Below are 15,195 nucleotides of genomic sequence, written 5' to 3' on the forward strand. Positions count from 1 at the left end.
ATAGAGCCCAGCTGGAAAACCAAGGCGCCCACTCAGAGAGGTCATCCAGCCCAGCCTCCCGCCCTTCCTCTACCTGTCTGAGACTCACCTGGTTTAATGGAGTTCCCCACCAAACCCGGGCCGCCCTCCTGGGCCAACAATGCTGACCTCCTTGTACTTCGCTGGCTTCGGTTCCACAATGCCGGGCTCAGGGCCTCCTCGTCTCAGCATGCCTGTTCATCCCTAACTCAGGCTTTATGCTCACAGAAGCCCCTCCTCTGTCCCACCCTCTCCTGCAATCGTCCTGTTCTATGCCTTCGCAGCCTTCCTCATTGATCTACTTATAGGTCTGGTTGTGTGGTTGTGGTGGTGCCGTCACCCCCGTCTAGGCCCAGTGGGGCCAGGGACCTGGTCTGTCTGACTCCCTCCCAGCACCTACTAGGTGTTGAGTGAGTTTTTGTTGGAATGGATGAATGAAATCACTCAGTCCCTGAAATGTCGCATCATGACAATCTGGCCACTAGGAGTTAGCCCATAACCATGATCAGATTCGGACTCTGAAGGCACGGGGGAGCATTGTTCTTGGCTGGATCCTCATTTAGGGTCTGTTGATTTTTTTACTGTAATTCTGCAATAAAGGTGACTGGCTTGCAGATTACCCTTCCCAAGGGCTCCGAGGAATGGGAATGTGTCAACCAGAAACCTCCATGAAGCTAGTTACCTGGGAGGATTTGTGGAAAAGAGCGCTGATGGAGGGTGATGGGGCTTTGGATTGTGACCTGGATCCCTGCTGACTTTTACTGGCCCCTCAAAGTGGCATCCCGGCAGCAGATGCATCTCCTCAGAGCAGGAGGAGACACATCCGCAGGTCACACCAGGATCGTCACAACGTGATTTATTTCCTTGGGGTTTACAACATGTACTGAGTTAGCCGGAGCTTTCCACCTAGAATTTGGTGGGATTTTCCACTTTCCCTAGGAAGAGAATGGCGTCTGTGGCCCTGTTGATCAGCAGCAGAAGGAAGGACCTATTGAAGCGGACGACGGTGTGGGAGGGGCCATCCTTTGACCGCACGATGAGCTTGGTGGCGGTGGCCGCTGCGGCTTCAGTGCCCTCCTCGCTGACGTCCAGCACAGCCTTGTGGGTGGCCTGCCGAGGGAACAACAGATGTCAGCGGTCCCCGTGGAGGTGCCCTCTGCTTCGCTGAGCTTTGAGGTTCTGCCTAGGAACAGAGATGCCCCCCTCTGGAGGCCTCAATCTCACTGCACCAGATGCCGGGCATTAGGTGCACAGGTGTCACTGATACTGGTCAACTGGGCCCCTAAGTGTGGGGCCGAATGGTTATAAATGCACATCGGAAAGCCTGGAGTTGTTGAGTCCTGTTCCTGCCCCTTTACTGTGGCAGAAATTCTGGGTGCTGCTGGCTGCACTCCAAATCTCTGAAAGGGCCATGGTAACAGGGTATAGCCCGCAAGGTCATTGGGTGAATTAAATGAGATCACACAAAGTGTGGTGTTATGAAATACTGGATCCCTTCTGGTCTTCTAGGGAAGAGACTTAACCAGGGGGCCTGAGAACTCCCAATAGTTGTTCACATGTGCACATAAGCACATAATGGGAAATGGACCATTACACTCAGCAGACTCCATTGGGACCTCTGTATTCTTTCCCCAGACACCAATGACAAAAGTCCCTTCAGGGACCCAGGATCACTTCTGACCATCCTAATCTATTATCAAAATACATTTTTAGGGGCACCTGGGTGGCTCAGTCGGTTAAGTGTCTGCCTTCTGCTCAGGTCATGATCCCGGGGTCTTGGGATGGAGCCCCTTGTCAGGCTCCCTGCCCAGTGGGGAGTCTGTTTCTCCCTCTCCCTCTCCTGTTGCCCCTGTTTGTGCTCTCTCTCTCTGTCAAATAAATAAATTAAATCTTTAAAAAACACATTTTTCAGTCAGGAATCAGAAACCCGTAGGTAGACAAGGACCAGACCACTTGTAAGAGCTGGGGGCACACAGCACACCTGGAGGGCCCACTCTCACTAATGGGGACTCATGGCTCAGCTCTGGCTAATGGATGTTACATAGGGTTTGGGCTCACTATTGCCATGTGGGAATTGGACTCTGTGATTTCTTTCAAGACAATCAGAAATCTATACTTTAAAGTGCAATGTCCTACATGTTAGGGAATTGGCTCTCTCTTTTTCTTTTTAGCACCGCAGACCAAGCACAGCACATCTCTAGGGTACAAATGGCCCATGGGCAGCCAGTTTGACTTCAGTGTGAGGACCTAGGCTTCAGGGAGGTGAGGTTGAACGCCAGGTGTGTTTCTGCTTGTCTGTAACAGTTGTTGAAGTAGAAGTGCTACCTTCCCAGGAGAGGCCTGGGAGGCCATAGTTGGATCTTAGGAACATGTGTTTGAGGGATAAAAAAGGGGTAAAAGTTGCCTGTGTATCAGGGGAATGGTGGCCATAAAGCCACAGGCCTGGCAGCCATGAAATTCAGCCCTACGTTTGCCACAGAGAAGTCACTTTTCCTCTTGGGGTCTGTGTTTCCTTATCAATGAGAGGCAAGGGTTTGATTAGCCAGTCACTGGAGGCCCTTCCAGCTCTGGCAAATGTTCTCATGGACCAACTCACTTTGGAAAGCTGTAGGAAGTCTCTCTTTGTGATTCCAGAAAAATCAGCATTTTTATCAAAGGCATCCCGGATGCCCATCTTCGGGAGGATGGTTTCCAGGTCATAGGAGGCAGAAAGGGAAAATTTTGGAATGAACACCTCTATCCACCTATGGGGATGGGGAAAAAGGAAAAGGTGATGTCAGAGGCCCCTTGGTCTCTATCTCTGCTTCTAGGTGGCATTTCAGGAGGCTTTCTTCTTCCTCTAGCTAATCCGTTGCTGCTAAAGTAGTCCACACATCCCCAACAACCAACCCAGGTTGCTCTGGAGGTAAGCTCCCTGGATGAGCAAGTCTGGCACTGTAGATGAATGAGAAGGAAGGGGACACCCTAATAAGGTAATAGAGCACAGATGAGGGGCCAGCAAGGGACCCTGTGGCAGCAACCCATGGGGGATACCAGGCAGTGATGATGGAAGCCTGTCTGCTATCCCTGGCCTGGCATGCCCCCCACCCCTGCCAGCCCTTCCTGAGACAAACCCTGCTGAGCCCTGAGAGCAGCAGAGTCCAATAGAACTTTCTGCAAGGCTGGAAATATTCTCGTGCTGTCCAGTAGATTAGCCACTAGTTGTACATGTGGCTTTACATGAGGAAAAATAATTGTAGTTTTATCCAATTTAATTAATGTAAATTTAAATAACTACATGAAGCTAGAAATTAATCAGCACAGCCATGGCGTTCGGCAAAAATTTTCCTTCCTTTGCAATGGTTTCCCTGAACCAAGAGTAAACAGCCCACATTTACTAAGCATTTAGTATGCCCCAGGTATCATCTCAGGCACATTCATGAGCTTCATTTCCATTTTAAAGATGTTAAAATATAGTTTTAGTGCTTAGACTGAGGTCATGTACCTGGTAAGTCACAGAAAGGAAAGCACAGAAGTGCTGGTGGACACTTGCGTTCTCATCGAGGGGCATCTAGCACAATGGACAGCTCTCTCTTCCCTGCAACTGCTCCCTGAGCTGGCCTGGCCAACCCCTCCCTGCTCTGTCTGCCAATCTTCACAGACTGCCCCTTACCCCAGCCTCGGTGCTGACTCCTCTGTCCAGTCGTGGCTGCTATCAGAGAAGAAACTTCTGTAGGATCAAGGAACCCTACAAGTGTTCCTTGATTCCCAACTGCGCCTCTTTGCCGGTGTTGACTCCTTTACCAAAAGTCCCCTTCCCGAGCCTCTATGCCCTTACTCAGACCTCCACATCCTATCTATGCTCCTGACTCAAATGCACCACCTCCTTGAAGCCTTCGGTGGGTCCCAGTTGAAAGCCATCTCTCTTTGCTCAGAAACTCCTCAGTGCACTCCCTGCCTCCCCACCCCCACCCCCTGCCCTGGGAAACTGTAATTCTTCTTGAATTACAGTTATCCCTGATCCTGTCTTTGTCTCCTCCCGGGCTGTGGGCACCTGGGAATGGTGGCTGACAATGGCTGGAAATGCCAAGAAAATATTCCTAAGAGATTGTACTTAAGATTTTGACATCCCTTTTTATATTATGGTTAACAACCTTTTGATAGTGTCCGGAATAGTCATGGAACTAATAGTAATCTTACTATTAGGTAACATTATCAAATATGCACAATCTTCCTGGCACTGTTCTAAGCACTTTGTAAAGAGTAACTTGTTTTTATCTATTCAACAACTTATGGGTTGAGTAATATTGTTATCCTCATTGTCAATGCTTCTCTTGCCTGTTCATTTTTATAGAATCATTCCATGGAATTTAACATCAGACTGACTGAGTGAGTGCTGTTAGCATGGAATTGCTGAGATGACATAAGAGTGTTGAGGGGACATATTAGCTACATGCCCTTGGGCAATTTGCCTCCCTTATTAGAGCCTCTACTTCCTGATCTGTGGATGGGGGGTGATAGTGCTCTTCATCTGTCAGGTGGTCATGAAGTTCAAGTGAGAACACAGCCCCAAGTTCATTATCCAGCAAGTAGCTGGCACTCAGTCGGCATTCAACAGCTGCTATCATGGTCTTTCCCCTGTCCTTAGAGGTACACCACCACCCGCCTCAGGTCTCAGGACACTGACACGGCTTCCCACCTCTTCTGGAGTAAGTGATTCCATTTCCTCAGCGTCCTAGATGACAAGGCCTGCTCCAGTTGCCTCATCTTGTCCTGGCCAGGGAGGACAAAGAAGGCTGCAGTGTCTTCATCATAGTCCATCCGTAGCACAGAGCATTTCAGCTCTGCATCCACTCCAAAAGCAAACTCTTCCACCTGGTGCATCATTGGGACCTTCACTGTGGTCCTCTTACCCACCAGGAATGGGGAGCTCTTACTCGTATATCCAGGGTTAAAAGGCTTCTCCCACTTGCCTAACAGAGAGAGAAGAGAGGTCTTTATGTCTAACTCAGTGAGGTGAAGACAGCAAACATGAAGAATGAGGGATCTCTGAAAACTCGCTCCTCCATGAAAGCAATGAGAAAACTGCCCACAGTGGTCAGAATTAACTTTCTTAGAACTCTAGAAATTAACCAAACTCTTTCAGCCAATTAGGGAACAGTTCATTAAAGTGAAGCAGCTAAATCTTCGTAAGAAAGTGAGCTTTGTGGTATTTTAACTTGCCCTACTTGCATTCCTCTTGTCCTAACTCTTCAATAATAGCCTGGAAAAATAATAGCCTGTGTTTGCAGTGAAATCCAGCAGGCTAGCAGCCACTGAGGGGGGAAAAATAGGGCTGGAACCCTTTCAAAGACTCATTCCCAAAAAACTGTTATTTGACCTGTCTTGTGCTTCCCTGGAAGGCATCACTTGCTAAACTGTCTGTATTTGATCTGATTTGGAGCTCAACCAGTAAAAAAGGCTATTTCTCAGAGGAAATTAGTCAAAAGCAGTCACAAGCTGTGATAAATTTTGCAGCTGCTGGAGGCAGGAGGTAACAGGGCAAACAACAGACTAATCACAAAGGTTAACAGGACAGGTGGGGCAGGGCTGGCATGTGCAAATGTGACAGAGTAAGGACCTCTGCATATTTCCCCCATCAAAAAGACAATGAGAAAAATTGGCAAAGATATCCAGAATCAACTCTTTTGGAACTCTGAAATTAACTACAGGCTTCCGGCAACCTGGGGAGAGTAAATTCAAGAAAAATGGCCAAACCTCAATAAGAACAGTCAATTTCATGGTCATTTTAATTTGTGCCAGTCCCATCCCCTGCTCTCTAGCTCTGCAGTAGCCTTGAAAAACACCAGCCTGTATTCCCAATACCATTGGAAGAACTGATCTAGAGGTCTTTCAAAGACTCATTTTCAAACAATTATTATTACTTGACCTCTCTGGTAGTTACCTGGAAGACCCCACTTACAAGATTGATTGGTGCTCACTCAGTGCCTAAGGCCTTCTTCCCAGGGAGTTGGAACTTTTTGTTAGAAAGAAGTACAGGTGAAAAAAAAAAAAGACAAAGAAAGAAAGAAGTACAGGCAAATGTTTTAGTATCATGGTTGTCTGAATGAGGATAATAGATGAGACAAACAATAAAGTGATCAAAAATTCTGAAAGGTAAAGCTAAGGAATAAGATGTCCATAGGAGACATATTTAGAAAGTTTCAATATATCCTGGGCATTTAGAAGCTACATGCATGTATAAAGCTGAATTATATTTAAAAAAAATATGAGAAGGCTTTAAGTGCATACTTATGGCTGACCTTGAGGGTCTGCATAAACAGAAAGTGAAGACTGAGTTGGAGTTATAAACTTCCTGGCTGAGTGTTGATGGCATACTGTACTGTGCACACAAAAGTCTTCAGCAAAGACTAGATTTATTTGTTCTAGGCATTTAAGAAATTTCTGCCCAATCATAGCTAACCATTTAACTAAACAATAAGACACTTCGGTGACCACACATGACGAGCTATAGACTTTAAAAAATAATAATAATTCAGAAAAATCACTAAACAAACAACAACTATTGTAACAAGTGAAAACAACAAATCTTTGGAAGGGAAGAATCTGATTTTCAGAGTTGTCACACTACATAATTTTAAAAATCCAGCTTTTACAAAAAAACATGAGACATAAAAAGAAAGTATGGACCATACCCAAGGGAAAAAAAAAACAATCTACTAATATCAAAAATAAAAGAAGGAACAGGGATGTCTGGGTGGCTCAGTGGTTGAGCATCTGTCTTCTGCTCAGGGTGTGATCCCTGGGTCCTGAGATTGAGTCCTGAGTTGGGTTCCCTGCAGGAAACCTGCTTCTCCTCCCTCTACCTGTGTCTCTGTCTTCCTCTCTCTCCGTATCTCTCCTGAATAAATAGATTTTTTTTTAAAAAAAAGGAGGAACAATGCCATAGATCTTATGGACATGAAAAGGAAAATAAAGGAGTACTATAAACAACTCTATGCCCACAAATTTGATAACCTAGATGAAATATTCCAATTTTCCAATGCTTACAAAGGAAGAAATAAACACTATGAATATGCCTATATCTATGAAAGAAATTGACAATCACTAATAACCTTCCAAAACACCAGGTCCAGATAGATTCACTAGTGAATTGTACCAAACATTTAAGAAAGAAATTATGCCAATTCTTTACAATGTCTTTCAGAGAATAAAAGTAGAAAAAATACTTCTAACTTGTTCTATAAAGCCAGCATTACCTTTTTTTTAAAGATTTCATTTATTCACAAGAGACACAGAGAGAGAGAGAGAGAGAGAGAGAGAGAGAGAGGCAGAGACAAAGGCTGAGGGAGAAGCAGGCTCCATGCAGGGAGCCTGATGCGGGACTCGATCCCCGGACTCCAGGATCACACCCTGGGCCGAAGGCAGGTGCTAAACTGCTGAGCCACAGAGATGTCCCGCCAGTGTTACTTTAATACTAAAATCAGACAAAGACATTGCAAGAAAGGAAAACTATAGATCAATATGTGTCATGAACATAAATGCAAAATGCTCCATGAAATATTAGTAATCAAATTTTATAATGTATAAAAATAAGTATGCACCACAACCAAATGGGGTTTATCCCAGGTTCGTAAGGCTGGTTCAACATTTGAAAATAAATTAATGAAACTCATCATCAAGAAGCTAAGGAAGAGAAATTAATCATATCAATAGATGAAGCTAAAGCATTTGACAAAATCCAACACCCTTTCATAATAAAAGTTCTCAGCAAACTAGGAATAAAGGGGAACTTCCTCAGTTTGATTAAAAATACCTACAAAAAGCTTACAGCTAACATCATACTTAATGACGAGAAACTCAAAGCTTTCCCACTAAGATCATGTATAATAAAAGGATGTCCCCTTTCACCACTTCACTTCAGTATTTTACTGGAAGCTATAGCTAATGTAATAAGACAAGAAAAAGAATAAAAAATATACATTGTGGGAAGAAATAAAACTGTTTTTGTTCATGGATGACATGATTGTCCTTGTAGAAAATCCAAGAATCAACAAAAGAACTCCTTGAACTAATAAATGATTATAGCAAGGTTAATATGCAAAAGTCGATTACTTTTCCATATGTCATCAGTGAACAAGTGGAATTTGAAGCTAAAAACACAATACCATTTACATTTGCATCCAACAAAATGCTTAGGTATAAACCTAACAAAATATGTATAAGATCTATATGAAGAAAATTATAAAACTCTGATGAATGAAATTAAAGAACTAAATGAATGGAAAGATATTCCATTTTCATGGAATAGAAAGACTCAATATTGTTAAGATGTAAGTTCTACCCAACTTGATCTATAGATTCAATGCAATCCCAATCAAAATCCCAGAAAATTATATTATAGATATTAACAGACTAACACTACAGTTTATACCAAAAAGCAAAAGACCTAGAATAGGCAACACATTATTGATGGAGGAGAACAAAGTTGGAGGAATGACAATAACCAACTTCAAGATTTACTATAAAGCTATGGTACTCAAGACAGTGTGGTATTGGTGAAGAATAGACAGATCAATGGAACAAAGAGAGAGCTTATGAATAGACCCACATAAATGTAGTCAACTGATCTTTGACGAAGGAGTACAGGCAACACGATGGAGGAAAAATAGTCCTTTTAACAAATTGTATTGGGACAACTGGCATTCATATGAAAAGAAAAAAAAAGAATCTAGATACATACTTTATATCTTTCACAAAAATTAACTCAGAATAGATCACAGACTAAATACAAAACACAAATCTATAAAACACCTAGAAGATAATATAAGAGAAAAACTAGATGACCTTGGGTATGGCAATAATTTTTAGATGTAACACCAAAGGCATGATGCCTGAAAGAAATCACTGATAAGCCAAACTTCATTAAAATGTAAACTTCAGCTCCGTAAAAGACCAAGAATGAAAAGCCACACAGCAGACTAGGAGAAAATATTTGAAAAGATGCACCTGATAAAAGTTTGTGATCCAAAATATACAAAGAACTCTTGAAACATAAATAAGAAAACAAACAACTGGATTAAAAGAGTGGGCCAAAAACCATGACAGATACTTCACCAAAGATGATACGCAGATGACAGATAAAGATGAAAAGTTGCTCTGTATCACATGTCACCAGGGAAATACAAATTAAAACAGCAATGAGATACCACAAGACACCCATTCAAATGGCCCAAATCTGGAACAATGACACCACCAAATACTGGTGAGGATGTGGAGCAACAAGGACTCACACGCTGCTAGTGGGAACACAAATAGTAGAGCCACTTTGGAGGACAGTTTAGTGGTTTCTTCCCAAACCAAACATACTCTTGCCATACAATCCTGCAAACATGCTCCTATGTCCTATGTCCAAGTAAAACCCTGCACATATGATTCTATTTATATAAAATGTCCAGAATAGGCAAATCTATAGAGGTGGAAAGTCCATTACTTGTTTCTAGGGGAAGCGCAGAAATAGAATGAGTGCTCACAGATAGGGGTCTCTTTTTGAGGTGCTGATATGTCCTGGAGTTACATAGTGGCTGTATTGGCACAACCTTGTAGATATACTAAAACCCAAACCCCACTGAATTGTGCAATTTAACTTGGCGCATTTTGTGGTATGTGAATTATATTTCAATTTAAAAATAAGATGAAATAAAATGGAATAACTTATATAAAGAACAGGAGACTTAAAGGAGGCTCAGTGCATATTACTTCTTTTTCCTTTCCCGCTCTCCTTACAGAATGGATGGATAAATGGGTGGAAGGTGAACAGGTGGATAGAGGGAAAGAGATATGGGGGAAGGAGGAATGGCAGGAGGGAGAAAAGAAGGGAAGGCGAGAGAGGGGAAGGGGGAGGGATGATACAGTGGTGGTGACAGCTCTGCTGAAGTTGGCTCTGTCATCATCCATCCAGTAAGCAGAGAGACTCGCACACATCAGGCACTCAATACATGATACATCTTGTAAAGCACCTGCCCAGGATCATGAGCAAGTAAGGGGCGAAGTAGAGTTCAGGCCCAGGGCTGTCTGACTTCAACGCCCATGTCCATGCTGTAGTAGCACGGTGTCTCTGTAAACTGTAAAGCTCTAGACAGATGTCCAGGGGATGTGAATGGCAGTTACACTGGTGTGTCTGCACTTCCACACCTATGAAAGTGTTCTGGCTTTTGGATTTACCTCTTGAGCTGGGTTTTCAGAGAACTCTGTGTCCCTCCTTGAAACCTTCAGGGGCCACTAGGGCTGCTGCTAGTAGCAAGAGATGAGGTCTTACTCCCAAGCTAATTTCCAGAAGACTTTCCCCATGGGCTGCCTGGTGACCCCAATGGACACATACTCAGGCTAACCAAAGACAGAGATGAATGAACCCCCAACGTAATCGATGAACTGAAGCTAAGGGAGGAAGCAGGAGGTATTCACGGTCATGAAGCCAGCTCGTTCCAATGGGAAGTCCAAGTTCAGACTTCCCATTACCTGACTATGCCATCTGGGGTTTGTTTAGCTTGCTTATTAAACCAGGGTAAAAAAACAAACATTAACATAAAAATCAACCTCTTGGGATCCCCGAGTGGCTCAGTGGTTTAGCACCTGCCTTTGGCCCGGGGCGTGATCCTGGGGTCCCGGGATCGAGTCCCGCATTAGGCTCCCTGCATGGAGCCTGCTTCTCCCTCTGCCTGTGTCTCTGCCTCTCTCTCTCTTTCTCTCTCTCTCTCTCTCTCTCTCTGTGTCTCTCATGAATAAATAAATAAAATCTTTAAAAAAACAAAAAACAAAATTAACCTCTCAGTGTCTTACCTTTAAAGAAAATGTGATTCACTAGGACCATGACCGTCAGAGGTTCAAGGCTTTGGATTAAGTTTACCACCTTCCCTTTGGTTTCCTTCTCCACATAGCTGTTTATCTTCTCCCGGGCAGTAGAGGAGCTAGAGAAATCTGTAGAAAAGACTTTTGACTCATAGAGCCTCTTGACGTCATCCAAGAAATTTGTCTGCAGCCACAACTCCTTTTTGATAAAGAGGACACTCCCCATCCTCAAGTCCAGGTCTTTGCCGGGGACTCGAAGTGAGTGTAGCAGGTGCTGGAAGGCCTGGTGGATGGAGGACTCCGGCAGGTGTGTGAGGTTGAATCCCAGGCCCTGGAGGATCTGGGTCTTGGTGGCTGAGCGGGCCCCGAGGGAGAGCATGGCCAGGCAAGCAGAGACACTCAACGGGGAGAAGAAGACGTTCTGGTCTGGAGTCTTCAAGATCAGCCTCTGGTACAGGCGGAAGGCAAAGTCGGTGTTGCTGGAAGACAGCTGGGAGGCGGCGGTGCTCCTTGTGGAGGACATGCAGGGGGAACCTTTGCTGGGGGCCCGTGGAGGGGGTACACAGTAGATTGGAGCAGAGATGCTGACAATGAGGAAAAGTCGATAAAAGGAACATGCCATCTTGGAATGAAGTAAGTCTGTAAGAGAGGAGAGAACCACCGAGGGAAGGTAAGCTGAGCCTCTGGCCCCCGAATCAGACACCTTGCAATGCCCCACCCTGTTCTCAATAGAATGGGGACACGTGTAGGGACACCCGGGTGGCTCAGTGGTTGAGCGTCTGCCTTCAACTCAGGGCCTGATCCCAGGGTCCTTGGATCAAGTCCCACATTGGGCTCCCCCCAGGGAGCCTGCTTCTCCCTCTACCTGTGTCTCTGCCTCTTTCTCTCTGTGTCTCTCATGAATAAATAAATAAAATCTTAAAAAAAAAAAAAGATTGGGGACACGTGGGACGGTTAACAGAGCAGTTAACCCTCACATAATCTCATTGTCTCTCATAAACGAGATGCAGGTATTATTGCTGCCTTTAGTTTATAAACAAGGAAGCAGGCCTCAGAGAGGTTGTGTAATTTACCTCGGGCCACACAGCTGGTGTGGGTTCCTGTCTGGGAATCAAAGTCAGGTCTTAAGTCCGGAATCTCAGATCCCACGCTCTTTGCTGTTTCTGCTTCATAGGTGTCTTGTTTGGAAAGTAAGACAGTGAAACCAGACTGCAATGTCCCAGTCTTAGCAGCCAGAAGCGTCCTCTTGCCCCTCAGAGATCCCTCCAGATAATCTTGGTCCCTTTTGTGTTGAATCCTTTCCTTGCTGTCGCTGCTCACCCCCAGCCACGGGCATTGGCTGGCATGTCGAGTGTCCCTCAACGGGCTGTCCTGGTAGTTGCTAGTGGGTCTACCTTGGGCAGAGACTGCCTGCCCCCTGCCCGCCTCATCCAGCTAGACCCAGGCACCAGGAGCATTTCGGATCAGGTGACCTGGTGGCAGTTGGAAACTCCAGTCGTTTTGGGACACGACGGGGCTGGGCTTGCTTTCAACTCTGATGCTCACGGTGGGCGAGTTTTAGCTTCTCTGGATTACGGTTTTCTTTTTCTGCTCTGGGATGATGGCCTGGCCTGGACCTTATCTAGTCATTCAGAAGATCAAGTGTGATGAGGTCACTTGTCTATGTCGGGACAGTCTACGGTCATAGCCATGCTCCCAACAACCTCTTGGTCAAACTGAATTTATGCAAATTGAGTAATACGGGATCATACCAGATGTGATTAAAATCCGAAGGAACTATGCAAAGAATCTTTTTGCCCAATGGGTAATTCTTTTGGGAAACTGCAAATCTATCTCCATTTCCCTTTATCTATTTGGGCGATTTTTGTGTTGTAGCAGGGGAGTGTGAGGCGGGCTGCAGAAACGGGGACACTGGGTGGGGGGATGTACAGGCTTGATTCTGCCCATGGGATCCACAGAGGGGAAGCAGAGGAGGCCTCTGTCCGAACAGAATTCCCAAGGACCGTTCTGGGAACCACGTGTGTCCTTCAGTGCTCTCCCTGGCCCAGGCACCATGCGCTGGGTAGGAGCGGCAGGAGACGCTTGGTGTCCTGGCCCTGAGTGGAAGGGGTTTACACCAGGGTGGAAGGGAGTGAACAAAGGAGGCATGTGGGATGGAGACCCTAGTTTCTCCTAGTCGATGAACTCTGTGACAGGCTGGGGGTGAGAATGTGGGGTTTGTAGGACAGCTCTGATGGGCAGGGCACCTGCTGTGTCAGCGTGGTTTGTGTGAAAGAGGAAACCATGGTCCCAACACACACTCACTTACACGGACATCCCAACTGGGCTGAAAACCTAACCCCACTGCAGTTTCTACCTCCCCCCAGAGATGTGGTCTTAACCAGTCTGTCGGGAATTTTTTCCATCAGCTCACTGAGTCTGCCACATGGGCTCTCCATCCCCCACAGGGAGAAGAGGTCATCCGTGTGGGAAGACCCCTGGCCTTTCCCTCTGGGGCAAAATGCCTGGTCTGGAACAATCTCTTTCTTTGGCCAACAACCTCCTTGCCAAAAACCCTCCTTCTGTGAAAACTTGCCATGTTGTTCACCTTGTCGGAGCTGGATGGGGTGCTCCCCGAGTCGTGCATTGCTTAATAAAGCCAATCAGGTCTTTGACATATCCTCGGTGGGATTGGCATTAGTTAGCAGTACCAGCGCTTGATCCCAACAGCCGGGCAGGGGCCAGAGCCTAGGGCAAGACCACCCGTCTCCCACACAACCATGTTCTGTGTAAAGAATACAAGCCTTGCACAACCACCTGTGAGCTGTGGTCTGATGCCCCTCACCCCCGTCTGTGAAAAGGGTGGCCCAGAGAGACAGTCTGTGTAACACTCAGCACAGTATCGGGTGTGCAGATGGCATGAGGTCAAAGCTGCTTCTCCCCTGTGGCTGTTGTGATTTTGCATTCCTCTCTTGGAAGCAGAGTGAAGGGGCAGGCTTGTCCCCGGCTATTCTTGACTGTGGGAAGGGATGGGGTTGAGGGAAGAGGAAGCTAGCCATGCGTGAGGGGGAAGGAGTCACCGCCAGGCCCAGCGATGAGGGACCTCCACACAGCAGGGGCCTCGATCCCTCTCCGGGCACCTGTCAACACTGGCTCTGCCTCCCAGAGGATCCACATCCCCATCAGCAGACGCGGCCTTGCCGGAGGGTGTCTGACTTCATGCCCCAAGTCCTGGCCTGAGCAGGGGAGACCAGCCTGCACCAGTGGCCCCTCAGGCAGTCAGCTAGTAAGTGTCCTGGCCCCTCATGGCCCTGGCCTTCTTGGGGCCTTAGAGGAGCCGCTGCTTCTCTCTGGGCCTCAGGGAAGTGACCCCAAAGGGCTCTATGGCCATGGGCCTCCAGGGGACAGATCCTTATGTTCTTGAGGAAAAGCTCTGATGAAAGCTTACTCTTTCAGCTCTTAAAGTCCAACTTCCTTCCACACCTGGCCTCTCCCCATCCCCAACTCCTCCCATGGCTCATCCCATGGCTCATCCCAACTCATCCCATGGCTGCCCCTTCTCCCTCCCCACTCTCTCCCTGTTGTGACACAGCTGTGGCCGGGGTGCATGTGAGTCCTGCCCTTGGGCTCTGTCCATCTCGATGAGAGGGACACTCTCTCACCTGCCCCCTGCACCTGCTCCCGTCTGGGTCCCTCTTCCCCAGGGGCCACCGTTTTCATCCTACCTTTTATCTTCTCTCCTCTGCTCAATCCCCCATTTGGCTCTCAGCGGGGTCACTCATCCACACTGCAGACAGGGGGAGCTTTCTAGATGCAAAGCTCATGTGGCACTCACCTCCTCAGCTTCCTCAATGGTTCCCCACCGACCTTGGGAGGAATGGCCAAGCACCTGTCATTCAAGGTCTTTCTCTGCTGGGCTCCGACTTACCACACTAGCTTCATCCTCAAGCACACAGCTGTTCCAGGTTCCTGGAAAGGTTACGTGGCCCTCCGCCTGCCTACGCTGCCCTGTCTTCATTTGCCTCCTTATTTAGCTTGAGTGTCAAAGGGCTTCATTCCATTCCAAAACCCTACACTCCCTGTGACACACACTTCTGGCAAGGCCCCAAACCTGAAATAACCCACCTGCCTGTCCCGTCTTTGCCAAGTGCCAGAGGGAAGGTGGCTCAGCGAGACAGTGTGGACCGAAGTGACTTCCCAGTCCCCAATCCTTATCTGCCTGGCCACAGAGCACCAACACCTCGCTCTCCCATTGGCTACAGGGAATATCTCAATCTTCTATTTCTGAAGACGGTCTCCTCACCCTGGCACGTGTGCATCAGACCGCCTCGCCTCCCATGTCTCATGAAAGACAGACCCTCGGAAAAGGAA

The 15,195-nt window shown here is 46.7% G+C and overlaps 1 protein-coding gene across 3 annotated transcripts; it reads right to left on the reverse strand.

Annotated features, from left to right (window-relative positions):
- Positions 1 to 859: 859 nt before the first annotated feature.
- SERPINA9 (serpin family A member 9) lies at positions 860 to 14,904 on the reverse strand. Of its 3 annotated transcripts, none has more exons than XM_038544057.1 (5): positions 14,753 to 14,904; positions 10,837 to 11,484; positions 4,697 to 4,970; positions 2,615 to 2,762; positions 860 to 1,128 (listed from the first exon to the last, which is right to left on the reverse strand). In XM_038544057.1, exons 2-5 carry the CDS (start codon positions 11,465 to 11,467, stop codon positions 925 to 927), a joined length of 1,257 nt encoding a protein of 418 aa, XP_038399985.1. In that variant the 5' UTR covers positions 11,468 to 11,484; positions 14,753 to 14,904; the 3' UTR covers positions 860 to 924. The 3 variants fall into 3 exon arrangements, with proteins under 3 accessions (XP_038399985.1, XP_038399983.1, XP_038399984.1); XM_038544055.1 differs by having other exon boundaries at positions 14,660 to 14,848; XM_038544056.1 differs by having other exon boundaries at positions 14,550 to 14,848.
- Between the last annotated feature and the right edge of the window lie 291 nt (positions 14,905 to 15,195).

The sequence above is a fragment of the Canis lupus genome, chromosome 8 (genome assembly GCF_011100685.1).
Source record: "Canis lupus familiaris isolate Mischka breed German Shepherd chromosome 8, alternate assembly UU_Cfam_GSD_1.0, whole genome shotgun sequence".
Classification (NCBI taxonomy): domain Eukaryota; kingdom Metazoa; phylum Chordata; class Mammalia; order Carnivora; family Canidae; genus Canis; species Canis lupus.

Bases quoted from the DNA above. Each gene is read 5' to 3' on its own strand.
- SERPINA9 (XM_038544057.1), bottom strand. From the start codon at position 11,467: ATGGCATGTTCCTTTTATCGACTTTTCCTCATTGTCAGCATCTCTGCT. The intron at 4,971-10,836 runs GTAAGACACTGA...TCTCTCTGTTAG, and splicing joins GAATCACATTTTCTTTAAAG to GCAAGTGGGAGAAGCCTTTT. The intron at 1,129-2,614 runs GTGAGTTGGTCC...TTCCCTCGGCAG, and splicing joins ACTTCCTACAGCTTTCCAAA to GCCACCCACAAGGCTGTGCT.